Here is a 27,494-nt window from a genome sequence, read left to right as displayed (position 1 = left end):
GCTGATTTGAATACAAAAGTGGGAAATGTGGCAGCTGAGGGTTTCACGAAGGGCATGGGGTACTCAGTGATGTGAATGTAAATGGTGAACAACTTGTACAGCTGTAAACTGAAAAAGGAATACCTAGTTTAAAAGTGGGAAAACATAAGTATACTTAGAAAAAAGATGGTAAGCAGGCATTACTGTCTTGGATTATGTATCAACTGATTGGCATGCAAAAGAGACACTCTTGGACATGAATGTGCTGAGAAGGACACCTGGTGAGAAGTCTGGTGACAACATGGTTGAAGATTTGTGGAAGCTTTTGTAAAAGAGGAAATGATAAGGGAGAGAAGAGGGTTGGTGAAAGTGGGTGAGCTTGGAAATGAGATTAGTACAAATATAAACCTGGAGAGACTGAATGTACAATGGAAAACGATGAAAGTAACCAAAGCTAGTGGAGTGCATGAGAAATGGGAAGTATTTAGGGAATTAGTACCAGCATGTGCAAGAGAAGTATGTGGCATGTGGAAGGTGAGAGATGGACAGGTGAGAAAAGTATTGCGTGGTGGAATGACATAGGTAAGCTGTTATTGAAAGCATAAAGATATGTGAGTGCAGCTGATTGGAAGATATACATGAGAAAGCTGTTGAAGGTCAAGAGGAAGGTGCATAGGCTGAGAGAGAGAGGGCAAAGAACTGGATTGAGCAAGTGTCAGCTAATTTTAGAGAGAATAAAAAATTATTTTGAAGGGAGATTAATAGAGAGAATAACAAGGGAATGAACCAGAACATCACTGAAGAGTAATAGAAGAGATGGAGTGAGCACTTTGAAGGACAGTTGAATGTGTTTGATGACAGGGTGAGGGAAGTACACATAGTAAAAGAGTCATGGCAAGTGGTTTGGTGAAAGAGAAATGGTGAGAGCCTTGCAAAAGATGAAATGTGGCAAAGTGGATAGCACAGCAATTGTATTTTTTAAGAAAGGGGGTAAATGTGTTGTTGGCTCATTGGTTAGGATTTCCAATGTAAATATGGATCACGGTCAGGTGCCTGAGGACTGAGATATGTTGAAATGGTGTTTGTGGTGTTGTAGGGATGCGTGATGTCCATAAAGTAAACAGGAAAAAGTTACTCATGTATATTTAGGGAAGTGTGGCTTCTAATGGGTCTGGTGGGCTGGATTTCAAAACTGAGTTGTGAAGGCAGTTGTTCAAAGCTTGTCAGACTATTTCAGAGTGTGCATTTTGTCTGAGTTATATTTGTTGGGGTAGAGAGATATGTGATAAGAGGTTGCTGATAAGAGAAGTAGGATTATGCTTCTTCTCTCTACTTAGGGTTTCGTGGTTGGTTATGGAATGGTTTGGGTGAGAGGAGTCAACTGTTACTGCATACAACTGAGTGCCAAATATGTTGAGGTGGGATTGTTCTGGGAGGATCTTTGTTTCATTGTGTCTGTATTAACTAGGAAGACAGCGATTGTTTTGTGTACACTAATTTGAGTGGTTTTTGTGCTAGATTGTTACAATTAATCTCATTTTCAAATTACATCTCCAAAAACACTTTAAGCATTTCAAATTTCATCATTATGGTCTTCTTGTGAGACAAAACAGAGTATAAAGAGATGTGTGTATAACAAGTGGATAAACAAGCAGATATGAAATGTGATCATGGTTAGAAGAAATGATTCTGAATGAGCCTCCATTATGATTCAAAAATTTACATTCCACATTCAGGACAACAAGACATAATGAACAACAGACACTAAAAATGATGAGTCACCACAATGAAACCATTAAATGTCAAATAAAGAGTAAATAAATGTTAAGTCTACCTGAAGATTTCACCCTTAATGCATTAAGTACATTACCTAAAAGAATTATTCTTCATTTTACTTACTCTTGCTTGAAGTTCTTCCACACTTGCCCGAAGGTTTATTTCTAATTCTTCCATTTCATACACTTTATTTGCCTCTATTGTTCCCTGCTCCTTCAGTTTCCGTTTGACTTCTTCTAGTTCCTTCTCCATTTCTTTAATTTTCTGCCCATCTGTTGTGCTTTGACTCTGAAATCATAAGATTATTTTTGTCATATATCTCAAAGGTAATACATCTCATGAAAATATAACTATATCATTACAGTTTCATCTAGATCACGAACAGCTTTGTATCATTGTCATATCAAATTGCAACCAATCTACAAAAAATGAAAACTGTAAAATCTTTATGTATATACAACATACACACAAACACAGACAGCGAGAAAAACAGAAAGACAAATAGAAAGAAATACAGATAGACAAACAGAAGGACTGACAGATTTACAAATACACCCATATATATGCAATAAAATCACACTTGTTGAGTTACTGCCTAAAGAAACTGATGGATTTCCATGCCTTTGAAGCCAAGCCAAAATCTAGTGGACATACTTTAATGAAAAAAGGAAGGTCTAACAACTTGTCAGTGCCAGTTCATTGAAAATCTTGAGCGAATTTGTCTATTTAGTGAATGTAACATGAAATTTACAATATGTCTGAATTCTGATGGCTTCAGAAAAAGAAAACACTGTATTGTGTCCCAAGTGTGGAAAATATTCTTTAATTACAAACCCCTAACAGACTCAAGTCCTAGATACTGGTATTCCTTGGTGGAAAGCATTTTTTAATCCCCCGAGGAGTTGTCCTAGATAATAAGACTGCAGCTGAAACATGGACATGGAACCAGTCACGTACATCAATAATTTATGCTGTAGAAATGAGCTATTTGAGAGGAGCATGTGGTATGACTAGATGGAATGAAGAAAGAAATGAGAGGGTGTATGAGAGATTTAGTATGGCAGGGAATCCAAAAGGGAATAAAATGTAAAGTGGTAGAGCAGATGAAACATAATACTTGGAGGAGGTTTGGGCATGTGGATGCAAGACAGGGATTTAATAAGAAGAGTGTATGATAAAACAAATAAAGGAGTTAGTGTTACTGGATGACTACTTGTGATATGGGAAACTAAAGTGGAAGAGTAATGCAATGAAAAAGATGATGAAAGAATAAGTGGAATGGTGTATGCAAAGAGGCATGTAAGGACTGGGGTAAAAGTTGAGATTCTTCTGCTGTGGCCACCCCCTTGATGGGAGTTCTTAGAGGGAACTGACATCAGAGATATAGACTGAAAATAGATAGATTATTAGAATGTAAAAATGTTTTTTAAGGAGATTTATATTCTATTAAGGCATAATCAAGGCAACAATGCAGTCCCTTGAGATGTTACTGTCCTTTAATGCTATTACACATTCAGTTAGAAAACACTCCAGCATTTCTCCATTCTGTAATATCTTATCATTTACCTGATCAATCCCAGTATCCTAATCATCCATCCCTACACATTTTCCCATCTATGTACACGAGATACTGGCAGAATTACTAGATCACTATTCAAAAATAATACACTACAAGATACACACAAATCATTCATATGCAAATAAGATATCACAACTAATTATAATCAGCATCGGTGTGCAAAGCATAATCAGATAATAGTCACTTCAAAATCAATAAACACATGTTTCATTTAAAACTAATATAAGCTGCCTTTTTCTTGGTAGAATTAAATTACCTTTTAAGTCATTTCATTAAGTAGAGCTACTCAACCAAATTTGGAAATGTAAAAAAACTTTCAGTTTATCAGCTGGCAGTAATACCCAAGAATTTAAGATATCTAACAAACTAAGGTCCAAGAATCAAGAGCAAAAAATAATTTGAAAGCTATCCATCTACATACCATCAGCAGCACAAAAATCATGGTAAATAACTCGAAAGTAAGCTATCTACAAATCATAAGAGGCAAAAAACTCATTAAGAATGACTTACTGATTCCAGCTGTCCCAAATTCTGCAAGGAAACCAGTAGTGCAAATACAGTGCATAAGTAAACTAAAAATAAAAAATACAGTGAATTGAAGAGGATGAGAATACTTATTATGTAAATGTAGTGCAAGCAAGTAGTGCCTGTTTCATGTACATGATAGCTCATATAACATATTCTATATATGTTCTGAAAACAGAAATGTTTTCATGAAGAACTTGTAAAAAAAAAAAAAATCAACGATAAATCTTTTTGGGAAGATTCTGCTAGTGGAATCCTGTAATAAATATAAAGAAAGGCACATGTTATACTGACAGATACTAATACCTGACTGAATGGAAGCTCTTTCACCATTGCAAGATATCCCTCTATGACAGCTAATGTATCATTAATTCAATCTAGAAGTCTAATCTTGATTGCTGAACAATCTAGTTTGTCTAGAAAACAAATTCATGGATAAAATATTCCAAAGTAATCCAGATGAAACATAGAAAATAAATCAACAGTTCAACAAATCTTAATCACCTCTGTCAACCATATCTGTATCACCAACACCTTGAGGGTGTTCTTGGAGGGAATTGGCATCAGATATATAAAAAGATAGGCAGACTGGTAGAAACAATGCTGGCAAATGGCAAAAAAAATTTTGGAACATTCTTTCTCTGAGAAATGCTATAAACAGTCTCCTCTCTTCTTCTACAGGTTCACTTCTTTTGGTAGTCTTCATAAAGTCATACATCAGATTAATCTAAAGTTTCTCAGATGCCACACAGTATTTAGACATAAATATATTTCTCATTTCTCTGCTTTTCACTACTCCAACTAACTACTCCTTCCCTTATTTCTGAGCTTGCGTGAGGAGGGATGGAGTGAAAAAGATTTTGAGCGATCGGGGCCTGAACATACAGGAGGGTGAGAGGCGTGCAAGGAATAGAGCGAATTGGAATGATGTGGTATACCGGGGTCAACATGCCATCAATGGAATAAACCAGGGCATGTGAAGTGTCTGGGGTAAACCATGGAAAGGTCTGTGGGGCCTGAACATGGATAGGGAGCTGTAGTTTCAGTGCATTACACACACACACACACATATACATATATATATATATTATCCCTGGGGATAGGGGAGAAAGAATACTTCCCACGTATTCCCTGAGTGTCGTAGAAGGCGACTAAAAGGGAAGGGAGCGGGGGGCTGGAAATCCTCCCCTCTCGGTTTTTTTTTTTTTTTTTTTTTTTTTCCAAAAGAAGGAACAGAGAAGGGGGCCAGGTGAGGATATTCCCTCAAAGGCCCAGTCCTCTGTTCTTAACGCTACCTCGCTAATGCGGGAAATGGCGAATAGTGTGAAAGAAGAGGTAAATGCAAGAGTTTTGGAAAGAGGGGCAAGTATGAAGTCTGTTGGGGATGAGAGAGCTTGGGAAGTGAGTCAGTTGTTGTTCGCTGATGATACAGCGCTGGTGGCTGATTCATGTGAGAAACTGCAGAAGCTGGTGACTGAGTTTGGTAAAGTGTGTGGAAGAAGAAAGTTAAGAGTAAATGTGAATAAGAGCAAGGTTATTAGGTACAGTAGGGTTGAGGGTCAAGTCAATTGGGAGGTGAGTTTGAATGGAGAAAAACTGGAGGAAGTGAAGTGTTTTAGATATCTGGGAGTGGATCTGTCAGCGGATGGAACCATGGAAGCGGAAGTGGATCATAGGGTGGGGGAGGGGGCGAAAATTTTGGGAGCCTTGAAAAATGTGTGGAAGTCGAGAACATTATCTCGGAAAGCAAAAATGGGTATGTTTGAAGGAATAGTGGTTCCAACAATGTTGTATGGTTGCGAGGCGTGGGCTATGGATAGAGTTGTGCGCAGGAGGATGGATGTGCTGGAAATGAGATGTTTGAGGACAATGTGTGGTGTGAGGTGGTTTGATCGAGTAAGTAACGTAAGGGTAAGAGAGATGTGTGGAAATAAAAAGAGCGTGGTTGAGAGAGCAGAAGAGGGTGTTTTGAAATGGTTTGGGCACATGGAGAGAATGAGTGAGGAAAGATTGACCAAGAGGATATATGTGTCGGAGGTGGAGGGAACGAGGAGAAGAGGGAGACCAAATTGGAGGTGGAAAGATGGAGTGAAAAAGATTTTGTGTGATCGGGGCCTGAACATGCAGGAGGGTGAAAGGAGGGCAAGGAATAGAGTGAATTGGAGCGATGTGGTATACAGGGGTTGACGTGCTGTCAGTGGATTGAATCAAGGCATGTGAAGCGTCTGGGGTAAACCATGGAAAGCTGTGTAGGTATGTATATTTGCGTGTGTGGACGTGTGTATGTACATGTGTATGGGGGGGGGTTGGGCCATTTCTTTCGTCTGTTTCCTTGCGCTACCTCGCAAACGCGGGAGACAGCGACAAAGTATAAAAAAAAAAAAAAAAAAAAAAAAAAAAATATATATATATATATATATATATAATGCAGCGGGGGGCTGGAAATCCTCCCCTCTCGTTTTTTTTAATTTTCCAAAAGAAGGAACAGAGAAGGGGGCCAGGTGAGGATGTTCCCTCAAAGGTCCCAGTCCTCTGTTCTTAACGCTACCTCGCTAACGCGGGAAATGGCGAATAGTATGAAAAAAAAAAAAAAAATATGTATATATGAGTGGATGGGTCATTCTTCGTCTTCTTCCTGGCACTACCTCACTGACGCAGAAAACAGCACTGAAACCACAACTCCTTATCCACTTCCAGGCCCTAAAGACCTTTTTAAAGTTTACCCTACACATTTCACATGCCTTGGTTCAGTCCATATATATATATATATTATCCCTGGGGATATATATATATAAGTGAGTCAGTTGTTGTTCGCTGATGATACAGCGCTGGTGGCTGATTCATGTGAGAAACTGCAGAAGCTGGTGACTGAGTTTGGTAAAGTGTGTGAAAGAAGAAAGTTAAGAGTAAATGTGAATAAGAGCAAGGTTATTAGGTACAGTAGGGTTGAGGGTCAAGTCAATTGGGAGGTGAGTTTGAATGGAGAAAAACTGGAGGAAGTGGTTTTAGATATCTGGGAGTGGATCTGGCAGCGGATGGAACCATGGAAGCGGAAGTGGATCATAGAGTGGGGGAGGGGGCGAAAATCCTGGGGGCCTTGAAGAATGTGTGGAAGTCGAGAACATTATCTCGGAAAGCAAAAATGGGTATGTTTGAAGGAATAGTGGTTCCAACAATGTTGTATGGTTGCGAGGCGTGGGCTATGGATAGAGTTGTGCGCAGGAGGATGGATGTGCTGGAAATGAGATGTTTGAGGACAATGTGTGGTGTGAGGTGGTTTGATCGAGTGAGTAACGTAAGGGTAAGAGAGATGTGTGGAAATAAAAAGAGCGTGGTTGAGAGAGCAGAAGAGGGTGTTTTGAAGTGGTTTGGGCACATGGAGAGGATGAGTGAGGAAAGATTGACCAAGAGGATATATGTGTCGGAGGTGGAGGGAACAAGGAGAAGAGGGAGACCAAATTGGAGGTGGAAAGATGGAGTGAAAAATATTTTGTGTGATCGGGGCCTGAACATGCAGGAGGGTGAAAGGAGGGCAAGGAATAGAGTGAATTGGAGCGATGTGGTATACCGGGGTTGACGTGCTGTCAGTGGATTGAATCAGGGCATGTGAGGCGTCTGGGGTAAACCATGGAAAGCTGTGTAGGTATGTATATTTGCGTGTGTGGACGTATGTATATACATGTGTATGGGGGGGGGGGGGTTGGGCCATTTCTTTCGTCTGTTTCCTTGCGCTACCTCGCAAACGCGGGAGACAGCGACAAAGTATAATAAAAATAATATAAAAAAATATCCCTGGGGATGGGGAGAAAGACAACTGCCTACATATCTCCTGTTTGTCGTTGAAGGTGCCTAAAAGGGGAGGGAGTAAGGGGCTGGAAATCATCCCCCCCTGTTTTACTTTTTCACAAGAAGAAAAAGAGATGGAGCAAAGTGAAATGGAAGTGCTGAAGAATGTGTGGAATGAGAAAGCATTAACTGAGAGGGCAAAAATGGGTATGTTTGAAGGAATGGCAGTCCCAACAAAATTTTATGGAAGTGAGGCCTGGACTATATATGGGGCTGTGCATAAAAGAGTAAATGTGCTGGAAATGAAATGTATTAAGACATTATGTGGCATGAGGTGGTTTAGTCAAATACATGAAAGGGTTAAAGAGATATGTTTAGTCAAATACATACTGAAAGGGTAAAAGAGATATGTAATAATAAAAAGAGTGTGGTCGAGAGAGCAGTAGAGGGTGTGCTGAAATGGTTTGGACATATGAAGAGAATGAGTGAGGGAAGGTTAACAAAGAGGATATAAGAGTCAGAAGTGAGGGAACAAGGAGAACAGGAGGTTGGATTGAAAAATATTTTGGGCAAACGGGGTCAGAACATGCAGGAGGGCGAAAGGTGTGCATGGGATACAGTGAATTAGAACGATGTGGTATAGTGGGGTCAATGTGCTGTCAATGTATAGTGGGGTCAATGTGCTGTCAATGTATTGAACCAGGGCATGTAAAGCATCTGAGATAAACCATGGAAAGTTTTGAGGGGGCCATGTTGTGGATATTAGAGAGTTGTGGTTTCAGAGCATTACACACGACAGCTAGAGAATGGAAGTGAACAGAATCAGCATTTCTTTGTCTGTTTCTGGTGCTATCTCACTAATGCAGGACACAGCAATCAAATATCATAAAAATAATAATAATAATAGGCTCACTATTGCCTTAAGGAGCCACGGCCATAGGTCTTTGACATTATAATGCAGCTAAACAAAGTTACTGTCCTCAAGATATACTAAGATGGGTTGGTAAGTATTCAACAACAATGCCAGCATATTCTAAATGGATCATTATATAATCTCATAAAAGTGGCCTGTTCTAGTCATACAAAATAAATTAATGCTCAGTTTGGTCCTGCCCTCCAGATTACCCCCTAATTAGAAGGGTAAAACTGTCTACCCCATGAATAGCCCCACTATCCATATCTTTAACCCAGCAAAAGATCTGATCTCTGTACACCTAAACCACAATGCTGTTTCCACCATTCACAACACATTATCTTCCCAAAAACATTCTTAAAATTATTCAACTACTTTGTATATGGTAAATATGGATAAAGTTCTTCAGTAAGGATTTCATTCAATAGATGTTTGATGCAATTTTTATAAAATGAATGCAGACCTAAAAATGTCAGAGAGATTTGAGATTTTGTCCAGCAGCTTAAGGTAATATTAAAAGCTGAGGTATTTTTACAACTAAAAAATACCAGTTACTAACCACCAAAATGAAAATAATTTTCATTTTTGAAATGCTTCCTATCTTTTTCTGATTACCACTCTAAGCCAACCAAATTCAGTATACTGTCATTATCTGAATCACATGTATGTCATGTCATTGCCACAGCTGTTAACCCATTGACTTCTGATGTGCCATATATTGTACAATATTTGGCATTTAAAAGTAAATAAGGCACAGTGAGCAGGGTAGTAATGAGTCAGAGAACAATTAATGGCAACTAAAACATTGTTCCCACATCCATTGCCCATATTTTTTCACTTAGAGTGTGAGTACCCATCAAGATAACAAAAAGGACAGCATATCAAGTGTGCAATGCCTTGGAAGCAGAGCAAAATCTATTCAAATTCATAAATAATGGAATTTCTTCACTGGAAACTGGAGTATCATAATATAGTTCCATACTGAAATGTCAATACAGTAATGCAGAAGGGAGAAAATCATGGCTGGTAGTCATAGCCTGAACATCTTTTTATCTCACAAGTTATGTTTTACTATACTGTTATGTATTTATCTCAAAAAATAACATTCAAAAGGTAAAGCAAAAACTTTGGATTAGCACTTGGGGTACACTTAACATTCAGAGCAGCTGCAATCAATGGGTTAAGGTGACAAATATATAGAGCAGTTAGATTCCCCATGTATATCTGTTTACTGACTTCTACTGTGCAGTGCAAATGATGCTGCTAATCACATACTGAACATTCAAACATGTGTCTAAAAGATATATCAGTCAAATGCCAATAACAATCACTTCTTACCTCTAAGTCAGCTTTTGTGATAGACTCTTCCTCAAGCCTAAAGCTTAAATCATCAAGCTCTCTCTGTTTATCTTCAAGCCTTGTATATAAATCCTCTCTTTCCTTCTCCAAACTACGAATCCTCTCACCAAAATCATGCAATCGCTCTTCAGATTCCACTTGTAACTGGAAGTGCACAATAATTACTGTAATGTTATAATTTTATGATAAATATTTATATCTATTCATCTATTATACATAATCGCTGTTTCCTGCATCAGCAAGGTAGTGCCAAGAAACACACAAAGAATGGCCCATCCACTGATACATACATATATCTGTACATAAATGCCCACATACACACACATACATACATATACATATCAACAAATACATACATATACATACATATACACAGACATTACATACATACACATGTACATATTCATACTTGCTTGCCTTCATCCATTACCAGCGCCATCCCACCCCACAGGAAACAGCATCGCCACCCCCTGCGTCAGCGAGATAGCGTCAGGAAAGCAGACAAAATATGACCACATTCGTTCACATTCAGTCTCTAGCTGTCATGTGTAATGCACCAAAACCACAGCTCCCTATTCACATCCAGGCCTCACAGACCTTTCTATGGTTTACCACAGACATTTCAGTCCACTGACAGCACTTCAACCCCAGTATACCATATCATTCCAGTTCACTCTATTCCTTGCACACCTCTCACCCTCCTGCATGTTCAGGCCCCGATCACTCAAAATCTTTTTAATTCCATCCTTCCATCTCCAAGTTGGTCTCCTGCTCCTCCTTGTTCCCTTCACATCTGACATAAATCCTCTTTGTCAACCTTTCCTCACTTATTTGTTCCATATGTCCAAACCATTTCTACACACCCTCTTAAGCTCTCTCAACCACACTCTTTTTATTACCACACATCTCTCTTACCCTTTTATCACTCACTCGATCAAACCACCTCACACCACATATTGTCCTCAAACATTTCATATTTTTTTTTTTTTTTTTTTTCTGTCTCCCGCGTTTGCGAGGTAGTGCAAGGAAACAGACGAAAGAAATGGCCCAACCCCCCCCCCATACACATGTATATACATACGTCCACACACGCAAATATACATACCTACACAGCTTTCCATGGTTTACCCCAGACGCTTCACATGCCTTGATTCAATCCACTGACAGCACGTCAACCCCGGTATACCACATCGCTCCAATTCACTCTATTCCTTGCCCTCCTTTCACCCTCCTGCATGTTCAGGCCCCGATCACACAAAATCTTTTTCACTCCATCTTTCCACCTCCAATTTGGTCTCCCTCTTCTCCTCGTTCCCTCCACCTCCGACACATATATCCTCTTGGTTAATCTTTCCTCACTCATTCTCTCCATGTGACCAAACCATTTCAAAACACCCTCTTCTGCTCTCTCAACCACGCTCTTTTTATTTCCACACATCTCTCTTACCCTTACGTTACTTACTCGATCAAACCACCTCACACCACACATTGTCCTCAAACATCTCATTTCCAGCACATCCATCCTCCTGCGCACAACTCTATCCATAGTCCAAGCCTCACAACCATATTTTTATATATGGAATAAATACTTTTATCTGGTGACTTTTACTGCAACAATTTCTTCATGTTTAACAACAATATAATGACATTTCCAGGAAGATCCAGTGACAGTCTCAAATTTGGCTTTGCAGCTTGTCTTGATTGCTAAATCTCCATACCTGATCAAGCTGTAGTCTCATTTCATGTGCTGCTCTGGTAGCTTCATCAGCCTGTGCAGCCATTCGAGCCACTTCAGCCCTTTCCACATCACGTTCTCGCATGAGTTGATCCACATGCTGTGTCTTTTCTGCCAGTGCCTCCTGTTGAGTATGCAAAAGTTTTAAGTGTCAAAGCAATTGTCGAAAAAATCCACTCATAAAGCAAAATCTGTGTTGTACAAGAGAAATGTCATTAACAGTTATGTCTACTTCAGAATCTATTAACCTTCCTTACATATCAAAATTCAATACACCAAGAGTAACAAACATACGCAACCCTAACTCTAATCAATCTTGATTAATATTCATTAAGCAGGTCCAATATGGGCCACAATAAGAGACCAAGTATTTACCTAAGAACGTCCTCATAATGTTTTCCACTAAATGACATTACACAATATCGAAGACAAATATTTACCTATCCATCCTCCTTCACTCTAATTCACTGACTTATCAGTACTTGGAGGGTAAATCCAGTTCATAATACAGCCAAGGAACTAATGTTTACCTATATATATATTTTGCACCACCATACCACAACATTTACAAATAAAAAGAAACAAGTTACAGGGTGCTCATTTATAGCTTTTGACTTTCAGTAACAACTAAGTAAGGTTACTCATTACAAAAATATTAGAAAGTTAAGTCACATAAAGCAGAGCTTCCAACAAACCATTCAAGAGCCCCATATCAGCACTTTTTTCAAGATATTCATGCAAAAAAAATACATCATCAAAACGTAGAGTAAAATGGGGAGAGACCTGAAAAAAATCTATCTACCCATTATTACCATTATTTTCCACTATCTATTAGTGCAGTCTCCTGAAAAGCTCTCAATAATATCAGAGACTATCATCCTTATCAAATGCATGATTCTTCACTCTTTTACTTCACATTTGGTCTGTCACTTTCCTTCCTATCATCACACTCACGTACACTGTCTTACTTGTCCCTCATAAATCCAATCTTTCAATAAGCCCAGGCACATCATTCAGTACAGTATAACAAGATGTATATATAATGAAAGTTCTCTTATTGCAATATCATCTTTATTCCCCTCCTCTAAGACCTACTCTATTAGTTTTTGTGCTTCTCTAAGAAGCAAACTCTAGTTTTAACAAAATGTACAATACAAACATCAGTTCTCTTTCTCTAATGTATTAATAATACTGTAAGATATTGAAATTTGCAGACAATACTAAGCTGAGAAATATATCTACAACGTAAGTATATCTACAGCTTTAAACTGACACAGTCAAACTGATGGACTGGACTCACAGCAGGAAAATAAATTCTAATATTGGTATGTTCAGCATTCTAGCTGTTGGTAGTAAAAACAAGAAGTCAAGCTACAATAGGTATCTTGTTGTGCTACGAAAAGTAAATGAGGAAAAAGACCTGAACATAATAATCTATGGTGACCAAAAGCTATGCAAGCAGAGGGCAAAAGCGGTAAAATGGGCAAACAACATCTTGATTCATAGGTAGGGTTTTCAAATTAAGTCAAGGATATCATCCTCAGTCTTTAAAATTCATTGGTGCATCCTCATCTTGAATACTGCAATCAGTTTCATCACCGTAGTTAAAAAAAAAAAAGACAAATCACCTACTTGAAAAAGAATGACAAACAGAATGGAGAAAGTACATTTTCAATCTATAAAGATGATTCCAAAACTGAGAAAAACTGACAAAATTTCTTTGATTTAACATTTAGCTTAAAAAAGAGAATATTAAAATGTGATGTAATACAGGTATTCAAATCTATCAAAAACTTTGACAATATTGATTTAAAAAGCTGCTTAAAAGCATGATATATCTGACTTCACATTTGGTAATGGATACAAACCTGTAGGTATACATTTTACCTCGAATGAGGTTAAGCACTTTTTCTTCAAAAGGATTGTTACCATATGGAATGATTAACCAATCAGAGTGAGTGAAAAAAGTACCAAAGATATGTTTAAGATTAAACTTAATGAACAATTACATTCATTCCACACCCGACATTATTTGTGCCTCCTTAAGGAGATGAAAAGTTTGCAGGTATTTCTCTTTGAAACATCTGTGTGCCTTCCCACTTCTACCACACTGATCTGTGTTTCTTGCATCTCCAACTATCAAAAATACCCTTAAAAGGGCCCAGGGGTCTGCTGCTGTTTGAATTCCCTTGTATTCATATCCTTGAAAGCTGTTCGCATATTTGCCAGCCAATGGATTGTCTCCTTCACTATTCTTCTGATGTGGGATTCTTGCAACAGAATAGGAACAACATCACCTCCCATGTCCCTCTCCCACATAGATTTCTGAAGCTGATTCATGCTAAATAATCCTATTAAAGCCTTCTTACCCTGCATTCCATCCCCATTACCTTGGATTCACTCAAGTTGAATTTCATCAACCATGTATGATACCAACTTTTGAGTTTGTTTGGATCCTCTTGTAAGTTAATGCAACCCCTTTGCTTTTTACCTTCATCATGGCTTTAGGAAGATTAACAAGCACATTAAGGTGGCAGTCAAACCCTTCCAAGAAATCATTCATCGACATCAAGAAGAGCAGATGGTGATCTCAATCCATTTCACGATGGTTCCCGACATGCATCCTCTGCTCACTTCCACTTACATAATCTGCCATCCATTGAGGCAGCCATCCTAAATTCCACAATGAAGATCCAGCTCCTTTACCAGCCTCCTACATGGCAGCATCAAATGTTTTCTGGCATACCACACAAAAAATCCACCAAGTCTTCTCTTTTGACTAATGCAATGCTCACTCTCCTGCAGACATCTAACATGTTCATTGCAAATGGCCTCATTTCCCTGAAACCATGTTGTCCCTCATCTGTGGCATTTCCTCTTCAGGAAGTAATCCTTTGGCTTTCTGATTACCTTCACTGTAGTTTGGCTCCTCCTCATGGTCTTTCTAAGAGACAGGTACGACATTTGACCTCTTCCACTCCTTCGGCACTTTAACTTATTCAAGCAACATTTAGAACATCCATACATAATTTGACAAGTACATCTGCACTCCTTTTCAACTCATAAGAAATTTCATCATAACCATGGCCATATATGGCTTAAGAAACTAACTATTCTGTTCATGTCCTCTCTGGATATTTCAATACTTTCCGAACCTCTTTCCCATTCCATCTCACTTGTGTTTGGGCTACACTGAAAACACTTTTGGGTGTTACCAAACTCTACCTGGTCAAGGTTAAACTACAAGTAAAAAATCACTTTTGATGAGGCTGTATCAGTGGGAGTACTGTCTTGTCAAAAACTTTATCCATGTAGCACAGCCTTGAGTAGCAGGAGCCTTTAGAAAGGTTCTGGGTAACACCACATCATTTTCATAGAAACTGGTCTTGGGGTAATAAAAACACTGAAACTTGTCATTCAGTTCCTAACATATCCTTACATCACCATCTATAACTCTTCCCTCTGAATTACTTAAGACTGATTAGTTGCCCTTTAACTGACAAGTTACTCCTTTTAAATCAATGCTAAAGTTTTGAACTATCCCCTGCTTTATCCAAATTATTTTTTCAGAGTATCTGTCTCCGTTTTCTCTTCCAACCATACTCATTTCTTGCTCTTTTATAACCTATAAGTCCTAGCTAGTTTGAAGTTCTGCCTATATTTCCACCACAGTACATTAGAGTTCCTTCCCTTCTTGACATCTTTGCCGTTACAGACAGTGACTTCTCTTCCACACAACCATCAATGAATCAAGGGCCTTTGCTGCATCACCCACCCTAAGACTCACTTCAGCTCCCATATTTACATACAATGCTATGTCCAACCCAAGGTACCTAGAACACTTCACTTCAAGTTTTCTCCAGTCAAACTTATATCCCAATTACCCCAAGGTACCTAAAACACTTCACTTCAAGTTTTCTCCAGTCAAACTTATATCCCAATTAACCTATCAGTTTGCTCTGCTAAACCTAACAACCTTGCTTTTTAACATATACTCTCAACTCTCTCCTTCCACACACACTTCCAAACTCAGAAACCAACTTTCATAATCACATTAAACAGCAGTGTGACATCAGAACCCCTACCACAGACCCACCATCACCTGTTACCACTCACCCTTCTCTCTACCTACCTGCACAGGCTTTAGTCTCTTAGTAAAAGCTTCTCGCAATTTTCACTGACTTTTCTCTCACACCACTTATTCACAAGAACTTCCACAGAGGATCTCCATTAACTAAATCATATGCTTTATCCAGATCCATAAATGCCACAGACAAAGCCTTCTGCTCTTCTCACACATTCTTTAGAGCAAACACCTGATCCACACATCCTCTAACACTCTTGAAGTCAAATCATTCCTCCCCAATCTGATGTTCTGTGCATGCCATTACCCTCTCAATCACCACTCTCCAATACAACTTTTACCAGGAAAACTCAACTAACTTATACCTCTGTACTTCAAACATTGACTTTTGTTCCCCTTGCCTTTATGCACTGGCACTACACAGGCATTTCACAAATCCTTTGATGCTACTACATGATCCATACATACAATGAAAATCCTTACTAACCAATCAACAACACAGTCGCCCATTATCTTATAAATTTCACCTGCAGTCCTAATTACACCAGCAGCACTGCCATAATTCATCTTATGCAAGGCTTCCACCACCTTGCTTCTTTTCACTTAACCACGTGCCATGACTTACTTTTCTCATATGCATCCATGTCCAAAACACCGTACATCTGTAACACATCAACAAAAACATTCAACACTTTTAAAGTACATACTCACTTCACCTCTTCACCTCATCTCTGCCTGTTACCACGTCCCCACTGCCCCCTTTTATTGATGCCCTCACAGGTTTTCATTTTCCTCACACAATCAAACTCCTTCCAAAACATTCTCTCATTCTCCCTAAGTTTGCTGTAGCATGCTCATCACAATGATGATTTCCTCTCTTTTTCAGCCCCTTCTGCTACTTTCTCTTGTAGATCTCCCAATTCCTTACACTCATTCCCTGTAATACCCATGAACCCCTCTTTTCTTTTTCACTGGCAACTTAACATCTTCATCCAATTAGTCTCTACCCTTGCTCACATGCCCACCTCACATCCTCCACATACCACACAATTCTCTCACATATGCAAGCAGAGCTTCCCTACACACCTTCCATTCCTTGGCAACTCGTTGCACTTCATTTACTATAACCTTATACCATTCTACTGTCAATCTCTCATGGTAGCTCTTTACATAAACCTTCTCTGCAAGCAAACTCACTTTCACCACGTTCTTCCCACCCACAACATCTCTTTCCCTGAAACCTCTGCAAACCTTTAACCTCACCTCCATCAATCTGCTATCACAAATCCCATCAGCTGTCCCTCTCAGCACTTTCACACCCAAGGGCATCTTTTGCAGGCTTATCTAATAATGCCTTTCCACCATCTACCCCATTCACCCATATATACATATGTATGTCCCTCTTTTTAAACCAGGTATTCCCAATCAACGTTCCTATCTACAACTCAACAGGCTGTTCATCATTTTCTTTCATATCACTGGGTATCCCATGCATCTAATGATACCATAAACTGTCACATTACCCCCTTGCCACACTTCCCACTTCTGCATTCAAATCAACCATTACTCATACTTAACTTCTTGCATTTAAATTGCTGACACATTCCCTTAGCTCCTCCCAAAACATTCGCCTCCCTATCTTGCTCCTCTCATGCACAGATACATGAGCATCAATTATCACCCACCTCTTTTAATCTCCTTTAATTATGACCTACATTAATCCAGAGCTCACTTCCTTAAGCTCTTTAATATATTCCCACAATTCCTTCAGCAAATGTGCTAACCCTTCCTTAGCTCTTGCTCTCACACTAACCCCTGACTTTTGCCCAAGACTTTCCCAAACAATTCTTCCTCCTAAATCATGAGCTTAGTTTCACTCAGACCTACAACATTTTGGTAACTCTCCTATCTTTCTACTCCTCCCATCATGGTTACATCCATGCACATTCAGACAACCCTGCCTGAGCCTTTGAGGAGCATGAACACTCCCTGTTCGGCTCCTTCTTCAGTTCCATCCTTTAAACATCAAAATAAAAGGAGAGGGTTTCCAGTTTCCAGCTATCACCCCTTTTACCCACCTCCTATCACACAGAGGGAATACAAAAGAAGTGTTCCCATGAGGAAAAATGAAACACGAAAATCCTAAGCATTTTCATGTAATACCACATCTTCAAGGGAATGCAGAAAAAAGGTACACAAATTCAGTACACAGCCAATTTACACAGATAAAAGAAAAGTGTACATATCTCTCAAACACAGAAGCCAAACTATCAATAAAGAGCCATACATCATGAGCAATACAGATTTACTAAAACTTTAGACCGCTTATGATTTCAAATGACCATGAGGGTCAGTTCTGATGTGTCATCCTTGTTCAAGAAAGATCCAGTTAATCATCTATTAGAATTTAACCATTTCAAATTCTGAGTTCCTTAAAATGATGTGTTTCAAAGATTATACTTGACTTCAACGAAAAATATTATGTTCAAAAGCTTGGTATGGCAATGGATAACCCACAATCCCCAGTATTCAGTAATATTTATGTGGAGATTTTTTAAACAAAATTACTGAAGGATATTCTACCCAATAACTTGTAGATGATGTACTCACTGTCTGGCTGATTAGAGGGAATCTGAAAACACTAACCCCCCACATGTTAAACAATCTAGTGCATTCTATCAATTTTTACCAAGGAATAAGAAAATTATAGTACAATTCCTAGATTGCCTGCTTCACTGGGTCAGCAACATATTTAAATTCAGCATTTGCAGAAAATCCACCAAAGTTTGTTCATACATTCATTATCATTCTGCATAACATGTCAGAGTTAAATAGTATTTTTATCAATATTTCTTCATAGAATGCAAATAAGTCCTACATTCATGGATGAGGAGACTAGAATATATATGATACAGGACAAAATATCCTACATCTTTCATAAGCAAATTAATCAGTCTGGCAAAGAAATTATTCTAAACAGGTAATCCTAAGCCTCCTCATGATACCAAGAACCTTTCAGTTTTGCCCTTTAGTAATAATTTTGCCCTAGTTCCCAATATTCTCAAAAACTTAAATGTGAACGAAGCCTTCAGCAATATAAATATTGTTCAGAAAATTCTAATAAAAACTCATCAGAAAATACAGGTGGTACTTAACAAAGGCTCTAATATGGTCTACACACAACATACTGGTAAGGATATTTTTGCTAAACTTAAACAGGAACAATACTGTACAAGGACAGGATAGATTTTTCAGTGCCTTGTTTATGCACATTTGAAATACTGACCACTGTACTAATTGGACAAATACTTCTTGTTATGTCATGTGCTTCTCTGATCAATAGAAATGTCATTGAATATTCCCTTATCAACACATTCAATGCGGGGTGTTACATCACACTAAAAATATCTTATTGACTGCAGGGTGCAGCTATGGCAATACCCTCTCAAATTTTGAGCCTGAAGAATTAGTGGGAAGATATATGGTAAAAGTATCAAGAAGTAGCAACACAGAAACTGATGAAAGACAATGAGCAAACTGTTTTTGAGTATATGGGTCAGTAGCTATCAAAATATTGTGCAAGATATCACGATATCCATTTGCTACAAGACCATCTTCAGCCCTTGCCTGCCCATCTAAAGCCCATCTCATAGATACTAGAAGAATTACTGATATCCTGAATGCAACAGACTCTGATGAATTTGGTGAGTCCAGAAAAAGAAGATACAGAGAAATGTGAAAAAAATTACACCAACAGTTCTAAAATTGATGATCCAGATGCAGTATACAGACAACAAGAATTGATGTGGGAGATCAGCCAGCTGTGACTCTCCCTGCGATATTATATGAAATACATACACCTGTATGCAATAAAAAAGTTGAACTCAAACTAAGACTTTGGAGAAAGAAAGTAAATAATAAAACAAACAGCTTATCATCACAGGTTCTCCCTGGGTTGCTAGGAGATGGGAACAGTGAACAATATTTCTCTTTTTTTAACACTGGAGGTTCCAGTCACAGACAGAAGTACACATCAAGGCAGGGCCTTAATTGAAATGTAGAGAGGATTATGAAAGGCAAAAAGAAGAGACAAGTATTTAAGGTATTCAAGAGTTAACAAAATAATGGTGAGTAAGTGAACTTAAAAAGGAGACTTGCATGAGGAAGTACCAGGAGAGATTGAGTGAAGAATGGCAAAAGGTGAGAGCAAATGACATAAGGGGGAATGGGTGAGGAATGAGATGTATTTAGGGAAGCAGTGATGGCATGTGCAAGAGATGCTTGTGGCATGAGAAAGGTGGGAGGTGGACAGATTAGAAAGGGTTGTGAATGGTGGGATGAAGAAGTAAAGTTGTTTGTGGAAGAGATAAGAGAGGCAAAATCTAGACTGCTTCTCACATGATTCATCGCCCTGGTATGAATTTCTAGTTTTGAGTTCAATTTTTTTTTTTTTTTCTTTTTTCCAAAAGAAGGAACAGAGAAGGGGACCAGGTGAGGATATTCCCTTAAAGGTCCAGTCCTCTGTTCTTAACGCAACCTCGCTAACGTGGGAGATGGCGAATAGTATGAAAGAAAGAAAGGAAAGAAAGTTCAATTTTATGTTAAGACCCCTTTCATTGACTGATTCTTTGTCTTCAGACACATAGCAGTCACAGAATGTCTGTTTGCATCCTTTCTGTTCCCTTTACTTCATATTCGCCAGAATTTAACTGGCCATTTGTCTACACAATGCTCAATGGTGCCTGTCTGCAATAATGCTATTCTGTATATCATTCATAATTCTGGCACCATCAGTAAACATATTCAGGTGGGATCTTGTTCTGACAGACACATCATTTACACAGATCATAAAAAGTGCAGTAATGATCAAATCCCTATGGTTAGAGGGATCCTTCTTGTAATCCTCACCCAGCTTGAAAAGGATTCTGTGATGCATTCTCTCATTTCTTTCTTGGTTAAATAACTTTCAATCCATCTAATTAACCACATTCTGATAATCAGCTCGGGTATCTAGTTTCATCAACTGTCTGATGAAGACAATTATTAGAGGCTTTATGACCACCTGTCTGTTGGGGTCAATATTAGAGGCTTTATGACAGTTCTGGACCAGACAGGTTTTTTTTTTTTTTCAAGCTGATTACCTCTCTATAGAAGTTCAAGACATTAGTGTGCATAATCTCTTTCTAAATCCAGTCAAACAGCTGCTGCCAACCCTAAATTCTGCTCTCTGATTCCCGATTATTTTCTCCAGTGCCTCACAATCCACATTTCTTAATAACAATGACTAGCAGTCAGCCTAATTAACCATTACCTTTTGTGAATACTGTACTGGTACTGTAATACCTCTCCTCCATACCACTAAAACATAAACCTATAGTGATAGCAGCAAATTCCTTGAATAAAAGTGACCAGATGCCACTTGATATATATGACTTGCTTTCGTCTAATTTTTCTGTGAGTCTTCTTACTTCACATCACTGTTCCCAGTGATTCCCTGAATGTCGCAGAAGGCGACTAAAAGGTAAGGGAGTGGGGGGCTGGAAATCCTCCCCTCTCGTTTTTTTTTTTAATTTTCCAAAAGAAGGAACAGAGAAGGGGGCCAGGTGAGGATATTCCCTCAAAGGCCCAGTCCTCTGTTCTTAACGCTACCTCGCTAATGCTGGAAATGGCAAATAGTATGAAAGAAAGAAATATATATTATGAATGTTTGTCCTAAATTTTTTGCATATGCCCTTTGATGCATCTACAGTGTTTTCCTCAAACTCTTCAAATCTTGTTTTGTTCCTTATTGATAACTTTCCCTTTATCTACAAATGAAACTTTTAAGGGAAACCTCTACTTTATGAATATTTTTCTCAGACTTCTTTTGTCTTAATGTAATCCTTTCTAGCCCTCATACACCTTTCAAATACTGCATAGATTCTGTCTCCCTATAGTTCTTCAACTGTCCCTACCTTTCCTTGCTTATCTAGTCAATTGAATGATTCTTTAATCCCTGTTTATATACTCCTACTCCATTCCCTTTCTTGTTACCTATGACTCGGGAGAGGAAGATAGCACTAACCCAATAGTTAAACTGGATTCAGAAGGTCCTAACCCCTGAAATGTCTAAAAGTTATCTCTGCTCGTAGGACAAACTGGGAGAGTAGAAAAAAATATACAAAATTACTTGACAATTAGATTCCAGATTCTCAATAGAGATAAATAAACAATCATCAAACCTATGCTGTAACATATTTGGGATAAAACAATCAATCAACAAACTGCCAAACCACAAAACACACAGGTATTTGTGATTCAAGTTACTGATGCTGTATTCATATCAACTATGCACTGTTTAACATACTCTAAACAAATCAACTAAATCAAGATGTTTTAAGTACCTACCACATTGCTCTCCCCTCAAAGTGTAGATCACTCCTTTACCAATAAATAAGGATAATTCGATACACAGTCTTCCTTAAGTTAACTACATTTGTGATACTTATCTTTGTACATGACTTACAAGTTTACTAACAGTAATTAAAAGTACAACTAATTTCTTTCTTAAAAAAAAGCTATGTTAATATTAGAAAAAAGCTACATGAAATGGGAATTCTTATTTTGATAAAATCTAATGATTACAGTGGTCAAATAAAACTTTATTTTCTATATTCCCCATTCCTCTTAGAGAGCTCCAGGTTACCAACAGAATAACAAGTACTCAAATAAGCATACAGTTCTCATATATTAGTTTATAAGTATCAGTAAACCATATAATTTCAAAAAAGATTTTCTTACCCCTATTTGATTCATTAGTTGTTACATTATATTTCCATGGGTCCTTACTTCATATTCCAACACATAAAAAAGTATACTTATATTAATGATCTTAAATTGCCAAAATTTTATCGTAGGTAACCCTTAATTAGCTACGAGTACTTTGATACTATTCAAACTCCAAAGCTCATACTTGTTTCTGGGATTAGACAGTATTATACATACAAACTGATTAAAAGTATTCCTCACACATATGAAAAAAATTGCAACAACAGTACTCATAATTTTCTTAAAATACTGTACCAAAATAAAAAGTAATTGCATAAGTCTAAAATCATGATTTTAATTTTTTATCTAAAAAGTAACTTGAATAAAGGCACATATAAAAATATTCTTTAACCCTCCACATGAAGGTAAAAGTGCTTACGGGAGAAACTGCAGCACAATTTTTAGGGACTCCTTTTTAATTGGCTCCTACAGCTTCAAGAGTGTGCTACAACCAGTGGCAAGGAAAGGATGCACACTGTTACAGTAGTTCTTCCACAAGAATTTACTTCTTCTTTGTTCACTGATGATGATGTATCCCCATTTAAGCTGACTTTTCACTCACAATGTAACTGCACACACAAACAGGGTCTGCTAATATCAACACACACACACACACACACACACACACACACACACACACACACAGATATATAATTCTTTTTATCATACTTAATTGCCGTCTCCCATGTTGGCGAGGTAGCGCAAGGAAACAGATGAAAGAATGGCCCAACCTACCCGCATACACATGTATACACACCCACACACATACATTTACATACCTATACATTTCAACGTATACATATATATACATACATAGATATATACATATATACACATATACATATTCATACTTGCTGCTTTCATCCATTCCCATCGCCACCCCGCCACACATAAAATAGCATCCTACCCAGCAAGATAGCGCTAGGAAAAGACAAAAAAGGCCACATTCGTTCACACTCAGTCTCTAGCTGTCATGTGTAATGCACTAAAACAGCTCCCTTTCCACTTCCAGGCCCCACAAAACTTTCCATGGTTTACCCAAGACGCTTCAAACTCCATATATTTTATCTATTATACTTGATTAAAGTTTCCCACGTCAGCAAGGCTCCGCCAAGAAAAAAACAAAGAAAGGCCCATCCATTCATATACACATACACACACACATATATATTTTTCTTTTTCTTTCAAACTATTCGCCATTTCCCGCATTAGCGAGGTAGCATTAAGAACAGAGAACTTGGCCTTTGAGGGAATATCCTCACCTGGCCCCCTTCTCAGTTCCTTCTTTTGGAAAATTAAAAAAAAATAATGAGACGGGAGGATTTCCAGCCCCCCGCTCCCTCCTCTTTTAGTCGCCTTCTATATATATATATATATATATATATATATATATATATATATATATATATATATATATATATACATTTTTTTTTTTTTTTTTGCTTTGTCGCTGTCTCCCGCGTTTGCGAGGTAGCGCAAGGAAACAGACGAAAGAAATGGCCCAACCCACCCCCATACACATGCCTTGATTCAATCCACTGACAGCACGTCAACCCCGGTATACCACATCGCTCCAATTCACTCTATTCTTTGCCCTCCTTTCACCCTCCTGCATGTTCAGGCCCCGATCACACAAAATCTTTTTCACTCCATCTTTCCACCTCCAATTTGGTCTCCCTCTTCTCCTCGTTCCTCCACCTCCGACACATATATCCTCTTGGTCAATCTTTCCTCACTCATTCTCTCCATGTGACCAAACCATTTCAAAACACCCTCTTCTGCTCTCTCAACCACGCTCTTTTTATTTCCACACATCTCTCTTACCCTTACGTTACTTACTCGATCAAACCACCTCACACCACACATTGTCCTCAAACATCTCATTTCCAGCACATCCACCCTCCTGCGCACAACTCTATCCATAGCCCACGCCTCACAACCATACAACATTGTTGGAACCACTATTCCTTCAAACATACCCATTTTTGCTTTCCGAGATAATGTTCTCGACTTCCACACATTCTTCAAGGCTCCCAGGATTTTCGCCCCCTCCCCCACCCTATGATCCATTTCCACTTCCATGGTTCCATAGATATATATATATATATTTTTTTTTTTCATACTATTTGCCATTTCCCATGTTAGCGAGGCAGCATTAACAACAGAGGACTGGGCCTTAGAGGGAATATCCTCACCTGGCCCCCTTCTCTGTTCCTTCATCCATTCCTGTCGCTACCCCGTCCCTGGGGATAGGTGAAAAAAAATATTCCCACATATTCCCTGTGTCATAAATAGTGACCAAAAGGGGTGGGAGCAGAGAGGGCTGGAAATATTTCCTGTTTTACTTTTCCAAAAGAAGGAACAGAGAAGGGGGGGATAAGTGAGGATTTTCCTACTAAGGCTCAGTCATCTGTTCCTAACACTTCCTAGCTTACAAGAAAAATGGTGAATATGTCTGAAAAACGAAAAATACATACATAAACATGTAGTTCTTCACTATTTCCCACATTAACAAGGAAGCACTGGGAGGATAAAGAATATCCTCATTTGCTCACATCCCTTCTTTAGCCGTTACATGTAATGAACAAATTCCAGAGCCTTCTATCCACAACCAAGCCCTACAGACAACTTTGACTGCTTCAAATGCCCTTGTTTAACCCGCTGAGAGTACACTGCCCCATGTGTACCACACTGATCCAATTAAATCACATAGCATCAGCCAGAATAAAAGTCCCAAAGTGATGCTTTACTTTGAAGCCCCTTTGGCCACCCCAAACACCAACAGAATCATGCAGCCCCAGCCAGAATAAAAGTCCCAAAGTGAAGCTTTACTTTGAGGTCCCTCTCTTTATCCCATGTATGCTTCACACCCATCTGCATGTTCAGGCCCTGAACATTCAAAGCTTCTTTCACTCTATCCTTCCAAAGCCTCCTCAGTTACCCCTTTTCTTTGTTCCCTCCACTTCTGACATGTATACCTTCTTATTTCTTAAGAATCTTTTCCATTATCTAAACCACTTCATCCATCTCATATATACTCCTACTACTACCCCCCCTTTCTTTTACCCAATCATTTCATATTCTATCAATCCTCTTCACGTCATATATTGTCCTTTGACATCTGTTCTTTTTTATTCAAGGCCCATGGCTCATATCCATACAACACCAAAGCAACTACTACACCATCAAACATACCTAACCACCCTCACTGACAGTAACCTCACTCTCTCTAGACACTCCTAAATACATCCAGGACCTTTGTAGTAAATGTTCAGTGTCTTCTTTATGATAAGTGCATCGTGGGCACGTGGGTCCCAATACATGTAGAAATGGTTTTTGTAGTGTTACAGTAATGGGTTATGTCCAGAGTGAAAGCAGGAGTGTGTGACTGGAGTTTGTCTGAGGAGCATGGTTTCTGATGGGTGTATGTTTATTGGGATGGAGTTTACAACCAAGTTCTTTCATGAGGTCAGTTGTCTTGAGTATGAGAGCTAATGTCTGTGTGTAAGTGTTTTATCAATAATATATTTGTTAGGGATGGTGGAAACTGTGGGTAGGGGTTACTGAAGTGAGAGGCAAGAATAAGCTTTTTATTCCTACTGGAAGGCTGAGGGTTGGTGGTTAAGTGTTCTCTGGATGGGAAGGATCTAGTGTCATTGCACAGAATTTTTTGCCACGCATTATGAGGTCGGTTTGTATTTTTTCCATTTGTTCTCAATTTCCTGCACTAGCAAAGCAGTGCCAGGAAAAGGCAAAGAATGGCCTCATGTGCTCACATCCACTCTCTGGCAATTGTGTATAATGCAATAAAATGAAAACCCCACAGCGACTACCAGTCCCAAAAAACCTTTCTATGACTTCCCTTCACTGCTTCATGTGCCTTGGTTCAGTCCACTGACAGCATATCAACACTTGTACCCTTTGTATAAAACACCACTCCAATTCATTCTATCCCATGCATGATTTATATCTACTGCATGTTCAGACCCTAACCCCTCAAAACCTCTTTCATCTCAACCTTCCATTTTCAATTCAGTCTCCTTCTCCTTAAAAAGAATGGGGTGAAAGGCTTTGAATGATTGGGGCCCTAAACATGCAAGGAGGTGTGAGGCATCAAAGCAATAAAGCAAATTTTTCAGTAAAGTGGTTTACATGGATGAAGTACTGTCAAATGGGCTGATCCTAGGCATATGAAATGGGTAGAAGAAAACATGGAAAGTTCTATGCACCTTGGCTGTGGATGGGGGATCTGGTTTGAATGCATTATGCAACACAGTTAAAGAGCGAGTGTAAATGAATAAGGCAATTCTTTAGTCTGTTCTAGCACAAGCTCACTAATGCAGGAAATGGCCCAGTAAGAACTGGAAAGATGTGGTATACAGAGTTCAACATACCATCTATGGACTAAACCAGGGCAAATGAAGCAGCCAGAGTAAACCATGGTAAAGTCTGTGGGGCCTGGTTATGGATAAGGAGTTGTGATTTGGCACATTACACATGACAGCTAGAGAATGGATGCAAGTGAAAGCAGCCTTTTTTATTTGCTCCTAGCATTACCTCACTAACATAGGAAAAGGCAATCAAGTATGAAAAAATATATCCATGTTATCCCTGTGGATAAGGGATAGAGAATAGTGCTCATGTATCCACTGCATGTAGTAAAAGACCACAAAAAGGGCCAGAGCAGAGGGGAGGAAATCCTTCCCACTTGTTTTACCTTCCAAAATCAGGAACAAGAAGCCAGGTGAAAACTTTTGTATCTAAGGCTCAACCATTTGTCCTTGACACTACCTTGCTGACACAAGAAATGGTGAACATGTATGAGAAAAAAAATATGTCACCAAACTCTATCCACTCAAGGTTACACCATAAGTGAAAAAACCACCCTTGGCATGGTTGTATCATTGGGAGTACAGTCTCGTCAAAGAACCTCTCACTCCAAAGGAGTCTA

At 38.7% G+C, this 27,494-nt stretch overlaps 1 protein-coding gene across 1 annotated transcript in view; it reads right to left on the bottom strand.

Moving 5' to 3' along the window:
* LOC139756640 (uncharacterized) overlaps nucleotides 1-27,494 on the bottom strand; it is a 333,434-nt gene that overhangs the window by 85,659 nt on the left and 220,281 nt on the right. The window contains exons 12-15 of the mRNA XM_071676311.1: nucleotides 11,636-11,776; nucleotides 9,897-10,061; nucleotides 3,845-3,865; nucleotides 1,879-2,043 (exon numbers count right to left, since the gene is read on the bottom strand). Of these exons, the coding sequence (XP_071532412.1) occupies nucleotides 1,879-2,043; nucleotides 3,845-3,865; nucleotides 9,897-10,061; nucleotides 11,636-11,776 (492 nt within the window). The remainder of the gene's footprint in view (nucleotides 1-1,878; nucleotides 2,044-3,844; nucleotides 3,866-9,896; nucleotides 10,062-11,635; nucleotides 11,777-27,494) is intronic.

Source organism: Panulirus ornatus, chromosome 22 (assembly GCF_036320965.1).
Source record: "Panulirus ornatus isolate Po-2019 chromosome 22, ASM3632096v1, whole genome shotgun sequence".
Classification (NCBI taxonomy): Eukaryota; Metazoa; Arthropoda; class Malacostraca; order Decapoda; family Palinuridae; genus Panulirus; species Panulirus ornatus.
The sequence above is the reverse complement of the archived record's forward strand: the minus strand, read 5'-3'. Positions and strand labels throughout refer to the sequence as shown.